The sequence below is a fragment of the Hyperolius riggenbachi genome, chromosome 7 (assembly GCF_040937935.1).
Source record: "Hyperolius riggenbachi isolate aHypRig1 chromosome 7, aHypRig1.pri, whole genome shotgun sequence".
Taxonomy (NCBI): Eukaryota; Metazoa; Chordata; class Amphibia; order Anura; family Hyperoliidae; genus Hyperolius; species Hyperolius riggenbachi.
This window is the reverse complement of record NC_090652.1, coordinates 315,557,612-315,566,823: the sequence shown is the minus strand read 5'-3', so window position 1 is coordinate 315,566,823 and position 9,212 is coordinate 315,557,612. Positions and strand designations below refer to the sequence as shown.

The window sequence follows — 9,212 nt, the reverse complement described above, 5'->3', positions numbered from 1 at the left end:
CACTGATTCCTGGGCTACCGAATCCGCGGCCGGGAGTGCGCGTGCACGCGCGCGATCGGCCGCGGGAGCGCGCACGTGGCCTCCTGGACGTAGGTACTACGTCCTGGAAGCATAAATGGTTAAGTCTTCCTAATCCACCCTTATCTATGACTAATCACAAGTTGTAATTTGATCTCTCCCTGTGTCAGCTGACTGCAACGCCAGAGCAGCTAATTTGGAAGCACAGGATGTTAACAGTGTGTCTGCTTCCATGAAAGCAGGAAGTAGGCACACTGCAGGTTTATTACAGGATTTTTATCAGCTGTAACAAATGTTTTTCTTTAAAGGTTATTATGCTGTTGTGTATCTTTTAGTGCTGAGATAAGGTTCTGAGTTCAGGTCCGCTTCAAAACAAAACTCTGATGATGATAAAAGTTCTGATCCCGCCCACTGATATACATCACTAGACGACATTTTGTACAGAACTGCTTTATTACTTGTAAAGGCTGCCTTACAAAGGCAATAACTCAGAGTGCCAAAAACAAAGTAGTGTGTACACCGGCTTGTGCCCGCAATGCGTTTGGTGGTCCCGCACTGCATCTGGTACAAGACGTAACCGCAGGCAAATAAAATGATTGAAAAAGAAAATAGACTTGGTTCCATGGGCGTGTGTGTAGGGGGGGATCAGACGTTGTAATCGGGGGACTTGCTCTGCGGCTGTCGTAGTCTGATCTGGAATGTAACGAAGGCCCCGACTGTGACGTGGAAGAAAAGCTGCCAGATATTGCGCAGTTCGTGGAGATACATGTTACACAGACAGATCAGGCCGAACGCCAGGAAGGATTTCATGTTCCGCCAGCTGGTGCTGTACACAAACAGGTAACACTGCAAGAGAAACATGGAGATGGAAGGTCAGGATATCCCTCCAGGCCCGACACAAACACACAGCAGGCTCACTCCAAGCAAGAACTAGAGTCCGTCAGCAGACAGTACTCCTGTATATAATGTAAAGTGTACATGTGTTAAGAATCCAGCAGCAAAAGAGTTACATGCAGCTTGCCCTTGTGTTTCCTGCCTGGTCTGCAGCAAGTAACACTGCCGCCTCTAGTTTCCAGTGACTGAAGAAGTTGCCAGGGCTCTGAAAATGCAAATGACTCCTCCCCCTATATAGACAAGACAAGACAAATAACATTTATATTGCGCTTTTCTCCCTTCGGACTCAAAGCGCCAGAGCTGCAGCCACTAGGGCGCGCTCTATTGGCAGTAGCAGTGTAAGGGAGACTTGCCAAAGGTCTCCTACTGAATTAGTGCTGGCTTACTGAACAGGCAGAGCCGAGATTCGAACCCTGGTCTCCTGTGTCAGAGGCAGAGCCCTTAACCATTACACTATCAGCCAACTGAGCTATAGGTACCTCCTACATCAGAGTGTGCGCCCATAGGGGGAGGAGTCACCTCAGCATTTTCACATCATCAGGCCTGCAGATTACATGGGCAGGAAACACAAGGAAAAGCTGTTTGTCGCTCTTTTGCTGCTGGACTACAAACCCTAACATGTGTATACTTTATATTAAATGCTGGAGTACAGTCTGATAAAGGGTTCATATACCGGAGTACAGTCTGATGAAGGGTTTACGCTTTCATCTCGAAATAGGCTATGAAGGTAAGTTTAAAACAGTTTTTTTTTTTTTTTTTTTTTTTAATAAAGCAAACTTTTTGAACCACTGTACAGCCTGACCTGTATTCAGCCACTGCAGTTCAGGGTAAAAAGAATCATTAGTGACTGAAAATTACCTGATAAAGGCAAGCAGCGGTTCCCAGGAAGAAAGCGATAATACAGCTGACATCATCGTCGCTCTGGAATACAGAATGTCAGTGTTAGCGGAAGTGTCAGGCATGGCGGGGGGAGGTGTCAGGCATGGTGGGGGAGGTGTCAGGCATGGCGGGGGCGGTATCAGGCATGGTGGGGGAGGTGTCAGGCATGGTGGGGGGAGGTGTCAGGCATGGTGGGGGGAGGTGTCAGGCATGGCGGGGGCGGTGTCAGGCATGGTGGGGGAGGTGTCAGGCATGGCAGGGGCGGTGTCAGGCATGGTGGGGGGAGGTGTCAGGCATGGTGGGGGAGGTGTCAGGCATGACGTGGTGAAACTGTCTGCAGGCCTCTGCTACAGGGAGCCAACTATTCACACAAGAGAGTGCCTCTTATCGACAGCTTAGACCACACACCATACAACCAATCTATTCAGATTCTTCCCGTTTATTGTATATTATCAGTCATACAGAGTGAGGATTGTGCAGCTACAGAGGAGGAGGATCCAGGCCTGACACATAGGGCAGCATTCACAAAGCTTTTTCACCTGTTGTAACCTTATCTATGTTACATTGTTAAGCTTCCGAAGAGCAAAAATACATAATTAAGGTGAGAAAAGTAATACTGAAATGAAGTTAATTAGGAACAACTTTGAGTGATTATTTTGCCTGTAAATGTGCCGATAGGTTATTTTTTATCAATTAGGTGATAAGTAAGTCATGTATGAGAAGTTTTGTGAATAGAGCCCATTGAGCCGTGTATCTGCCATACGCAATACACAGGAAGATTGCAGATCGGTGGGCTGAGTGCTGGTAGTATTACGTATAAACAACATAGTGCCCAATAACAGGTGAACCTGGAAGGATACCTGTAACCTGAAGTGTTGTCACCTTAGGTAAGAAGTTCTGTGTCTCCCCTCCCCCCCAACAAAAAAAGACTTCAGAGGCTGCCAGCTTGAGACGGGAGGAGACCGTAGCCGCGGCGAAGGACAAATGTGACCTTTAGGGGCTGGAAGAAGCCCCAAGTACGAAAAGATAGATTTTATGCATGGCCTCGGCTATCCTTAAAGTGGACCTGAACTCTTGCACAGGACAGAAGGAAAAAAATAGAGACACGTACCCTGTATGTATTTAGAGAGTTTAGCCTGTCTAATTCTCCCTCATCTGTGACTAATCACAAGCTGTAGTTTGATCTCTCCTCAGGGTCAGCTGACTGCCACGGCAGAGATGGCTGATAAGCTCATTTGAAAGCACAGGCTGTGCGGAAGTTTATTTTGACTTTGCCGTTTTGCTTGCCACACCCCTTCCAGCACCTCCCCATGAAATCTGCAAGTGTTTAACCACTTAACATCTCAGTCGTTTTCAGCTTATGCATCCGAGCAATGTTCACCTCCCATTCATTAGCCTATAACTTTATCACTACTTATCACAATGAACTGATCTATATCTTGTTTTTTCCGCCACCAATTAGGCTTTCTTTGGGGGGTACATTTTGCTAAGAGCCACTTTACTGTAAATGCATTTTAACAGGAAGAATAAGAAAAAAAATGAAAAAATTCATTATTTGTCAGTTTTCGGCCATTATAGTTTTAAAATAATACATGCCTCCATAATTAAAACCCACGTATTGTAATTGCCCATTTGTCACGGTTATTTCACCATTTAAATTATGTCCCTATCCCTATCCGTTTTGCATCCATCACTATTTACAAGCTTATAAAAAAAAAAAATAGAGAGAAATATTTCATCTTTACATTGATATTTAAAAAGTTTAGACCCTTAGGTAAATATTTATGTTTTTTTTTTTTTTATAGTAATGTTTTTTTTTTATTAAACATTTTATGTGGGCATTTTTGGGAGGGTGGGATATAAAAGTGTTTTATTTGGGGAAATATTGGTGTATTGTAATGTTTTTGGGCATTTACTTGTAGTTTTACTTTTTGGCCACAAGATGGCAATCTCGATTTTTTTTACATGACGTCACTCTAAGCGTACAATGTACGCTTAGAGGGACACAGCTTCAGAAAGAGCGAAGCTTCCGAGAGAAGCTGTCGCTTTTTCAGCGGGGGAGAGGAATCAATGATCGGGCTCCATAGCCCGATACATTGATTCCGTGGCTACCGACTCCGCGGCCAGGAGTGCACGTGCACGCGCGCGATCGGCCGCGGGAGCGCGCCTGTCCTCCTTGACGTTTTTATACGTCAAGGAGGACAAAATGGTTAAAGAGAAACTCCAACCAAGAATTGAACTTTATCCCAATCAGTAGCTGATACCCCCTTTTACATGAGAAATATAATGATTTTCACAAACAGACCATCAGGGGGCGCTGTATGACTGATTTTGTGCTGAAACCCCTCCCACAAGAAGCTCTGAGTACCGCGGTACTCTGGGCAAACTGCCACAATGTAACAAGGTTCACAGACAGGAATTAGCTGTTTACCGCTGTCTCTAACAGCCAGAGCAGCTAGAAACAGCTACATAACTTGCTCACAGTAACAATGTCACCATGTAATACATGTCAGAATGTAAATCAGGGAGAGGAAAGATTTTACAATGAGCAAACACTGACTTAATCATTTATACATAATTATGGTAAAAATGAAGCACTTTTTTTACTACATTATTTTCACTGCAGTTCCTCTTTAAATGTCTTAGCTCGAGGTGAGAAGCCTGGATTTTTAAATTGTATTTGATCCTTTGTGGCCAGGATTGTATCTAATGCTCTCCCTCTTCCCCATTAGTGATCTTATCACACAGCCTGCTGGTGTGTTCGCATGGTACATATACAGGTACTAGCAGCTCCCTTGCAGGATTAGTTAGATGCACTATCTGTCCCAGGGAGGACGGTAAGGATATGTGCTCCTATTCCCTAGATAGGTTTTGATGCGCTGAATGCATGCATGTTTGTGCTATGCATGTTACAGGGCCAGAGTTAGGACACATACGACACTGGGCTACCTCTACACGGTGTATGTGCTATGCATGTTACAGGGCCAGAGTTAGGACACATACGACACTGGGCTACCTCTACCTGGTGTATGTGCTATGCATGTTACAGGGCCAGAGTTAGGACGCATACGACACTGGGCTACCTCTACACGGTGTATGTGCTATGCATGTTACAGGGCCAGAGTTAGGACACATATAACACTGGGCTACCTCTACACGGTGTATGTGCTATGCATGTTACAGGGCCAGAGTTAGGACACATATAACACTGGGCTACCTCTACACGGTGTATGTGCTATGCATGTTACAGGGCCAGAGTTAGGACACATAACACTGGGCTACCTCTACACGGTGTATGTGCTATGCATGTTACAGGGCCAGAGTTAGGACACATATAACACTGGGCTACCTCTATGCGGTGTATGTGCTATGCATGTTACAGGGCCAGAGTTAGGACACATATAACACTGGGCTACCTCTATGCGGTGTATGTGCTATGCATGTTACAGGGCCAGAGTTAGGACGCATACGACACTGGGCTACCTCTACACGGTGTATGTGCTATGCATGTTACAGGGCCAGAGTTAGGTCACATACGACACTGGGCTACCTCTACGCGGTGTATGTGCTATGCATGTTACAGGGCCAGAGTTAGGACACATATAACACTGGGCTACCTCTATGCGGTGTATGTGCTATGCATGTTACAGGGCCAGAGTTAGGACACATATAACACTGGGCTACCTCTATGCGGTGTATGTGCTATGCATGTTACAGGGCCAGAGTTAGGACGCATATAACACTGGGCTACCTCTATGCGGTGTATGTGCTATGCATGTTACAGGGCCAGAGTTAGGACACATACGACACTGGGCTACCTCTACGCGGTGTATGTGCTATGCATGTTACAGGGCCAGAGTTAGGACACATATAACACTGGGCTACCTCTACGCGGTGTATGTGCTATGCATGTTACAGGGCCAGAGTTAGGACACAAACGGCACTGGGCTACCTCTATGTGGTGTATGTGCTATGCATGTTACAGGGCCAGAGTTAGGACACATACGACACTGGGCTACCTCTATGTGGTGTATGTGCTATGCATGTTACAGGGCCAGAGTTAGGACACATATAACACTGGGCTACCTCTACATGGTGTATGTGCTATGCATGTTACAGGGCCAGAGTTAGGACACATACGACACTGGGCTACCTCTATGTGGTGTATGTGCTATGCATGTTACAGGGCCAGAGTTAGGACACATACGACACTGGGCTACCTCTATGCGGTGTATGTGCTATGCATGTTACAGGGCCAGAGTTAGGACACATAACACTGGGCTACCTCTACGCGGTGTATGTGCTATGCATGTTACAGGGCCAGAGTTAGGACACATACGACACTGGGCTACCTCTATGCGGTGTATGTGCTATGCATGTTACAGGGCCAGAGTTAGGACACATAACACTGGGCTACCTCTACGCGGTGTATGTGCTATGCATGTTACAGGGCCAGAGTTAGGACATATACGACACTGGGCTACCTCTATGCGGTGTATGTGCTATGCATGTTACAGGGCCAGAGTTAGGACACATAACACTGGGCTACCTCTACGCGGTGTATGTGCTATGCATGTTACAGGGCCAGAGTTAGGACACATATAACACTGGGCTACCTCTACACGGTGTATGTGCTATGCATGTTACAGGGCCAGAGTTAGGACATATACGACACTGGGCTACCTCTATGCGGTGTATGTGCTATGCATGTTACAGGGCCAGAGTTAGGACACATAACACTGGGCTACCTCTACGCGGTGTATGTGCTATGCATGTTACAGGGCCAGAGTTAGGACGCATACGACACTGGGCTACCTCTACACGGTGTATGTGCTATGCATGTTACAGGGCCAGAGTTAGGACACATATAACACTGGGCTACCTCTACGCGGTGTATGTGCTATGCATGTTACAGGGCCAGAGTTAGGACATATACGACACTGGGCTACCTCTATGCGGTGTATGTGCTATGCATGTTACAGGGCCAGAGTTAGGACATATACGACACTGGGCTACCTCTACGCGGTGTATGTGACTATGCATGTTACAGGGCCAGAGTTAGGACACATACGGCACTGGGCTACCTCTACGCGGTGTATGTGCTATGCATGTTACAGGGCCAGAGTTAGGACATATACGACACTGGGCTACCTCTATGCGGTGTATGTGCTATGCATGTTACAGGGCCAGAGTTAGGACACATATAACACTGGGCTACCTCTACACGGTGTATGTGCTATGCATGTTACAGGGCCAGAGTTAGGACATATACGACACTGGGCTACCTCTATGCGGTGTATGTGCTATGCATGTTACAGGGCCAGAGTTAGGACATATACGACACTGGGCTACCTCTATGCGGTGTATGTGCTATGCATGTTACAGGGCCAGAGTTAGGACACATATAACACTGGGCTACCTCTACGCGGTGTATGTGCTATGCATGTTACAGGGCCAGAGTTAGGACACATACGGCACTGGGCTACCTCTACGCGGTGTATGTGCTATGCATGTTACAGGGCCAGAGTTAGGACACATAACACTGGGCTACCTCTACGCGGTGTATGTGCTATGCATGTTACAGGGCCAGAGTTAGGACACATATAACACTGGGCTACCTCTACACGGTGTATGTGCTATGCATGTTACAGGGCCAGAGTTAGGACACATATAACACTGGGCTACCTCTACGCGGTGTATGTGCTATGCATGTTACAGGGCCAGAGTTAGGACACATATAACACTGGGCTACCTCTACACGGTGTATGTGCTATGCATGTTACAGGGCCAGAGTTAGGACACATACAACACTGGGCTACCTCTATGCGGTGTATGTGCTATGCATGTTACAGGGCCAGAGTTAGGACACATACAACACTGGGCTACCTCTATGCGGTGTATGTGACTACGCAAGAGACTTTATTCTTGTAAAAAAGATCCCAGCTTGTATCTTAGCTGTAGGGACAGCATTGATTGCTGCATGATTTTTGGAAATGGATTCGCATGAGGATTTGCATGAGTGTGCGGAAGTTCATTTTCACTTTGCTGTTAACAATATGTCTGTTTCCATGAAAGCAGGAAGTAGACACACTGCAGATTTATTGCAGGATTTGTGTCAGCTGTAACAAAGCAATGTGAGCCTTCATTGGAGGCAAGACACCTCCTTGTTATCTATACGGGAGAAGTTAAGCCTCATTAACCCATCAAACCCCTTGGGCGCTTCCCCAACAACCTCAGTCCAGTGTAACAAAGAAATGTTTTTCTTTAAAAGTGATTATGCTGTTGCGTATCTTTTAAAGCAGAAAGGAAGATCTGAGTTGAGGTCCACTTTAAAGGAGTTATCAGGATTCCTCCAGCCCCATGCTCCCAGCATGTCCCTCGCCGTAGCTCGCTCCCGGTCCCCAGTGATGACGTCAGGGCGACCTCCAAGTCGGCCTGTACTGCACCTGCGCAAGCGGCGCTGTCAATCACTGCCACGTGGGCCGGAGCGGACTGGAGGTCGGCCTGACATCGCCGGGGACCAAAAGGGAGCTGCGGCGAACGACTGACTGCAGAGCTGCGGCGAGGGAAATGCTGGGAGCTTGGGGCTGGAAGAAACCCCGGGTAAGTAGCGCTTGTTTTGTAAAAATTACCCTGATAACTCCTTTAAAGAAGACAAATTACAAATGGAGTACTGCATGTTAAATTAACACTTTTCCAGCAGGGGGAGCTCTGGTACCATCATAGGATTACTGTTTGGTTGTAATGTTACAGCTTGTCCAGCAGGGGGAGCTCTGGTACCATCATAGGATTACAGTTTAGGTGTAATGTTACAGCTTGTCCAGCAGGGGGAGCTCTGGTACCATCACAGAGTAGCTGTCAGGCTATAATATTAGCTGCTAAGATTTCCATAGTAAGAAAAGATGGTGTGTTAGGCTGTATAATCAGACATACATCAGAGTCAGACGCGGCCAGTCCTCCTGGCTAATGACCGTGCCGCACTGCTTATTACCGCACACCTCGCCGGCATTTATCAATGTGTGTAATTGGTTCATTAGAGGCAGGTCTGGATGGCAGGTGTGCAGAGTCTGCTCTCCGAGAAACATTAACCCACGTTACACCGGGAGGCAGACATATCGTCACACGGCCTCCGATCGATGCGTCATCACAGGCAGGAAGAGCCTATACACAACTTAAAGGGGCACTATGACGAAAATGTTTAAAATTTTAAATATGTGCAAACATATACAAATAAGAAATACGTTTTTTCCAGAGTAAAATGAGCCATAAATTACTTTTCTCTTATGTTGCTGTCACTTACAGTAAGTAGTAGAAATCTGACAGAAGTGACAGGTTTTGGACTAGTCCATCTCTTCCTAGGGGGTTCTCAGCAAGGCCTTGATTATTTATAAAGATATTCCCTAAAAAGGATTTAAAGAGAA

At 46.5% G+C, this 9,212-nt stretch overlaps 1 protein-coding gene across 1 annotated transcript in view; it reads right to left on the bottom strand.

Annotated features, from left to right (window-relative positions):
- Nucleotides 1–452: 452 nt before the first annotated feature.
- The window catches only part of SEC22A (SEC22 homolog A, vesicle trafficking protein), a 36,345-nt gene continuing 27,585 nt past the window's right edge, over nucleotides 453–9,212 (bottom strand). Inside the window, exons 6-7 of the mRNA XM_068246218.1 lie at nucleotides 1,771–1,833; nucleotides 453–864 (exon numbers count right to left, since the gene is read on the bottom strand). Coding sequence (XP_068102319.1) covers nucleotides 664–864; nucleotides 1,771–1,833 — 264 coding nt within the window. The 3' untranslated portion in view covers nucleotides 453–663. The remainder of the gene's footprint in view (nucleotides 865–1,770; nucleotides 1,834–9,212) is intronic.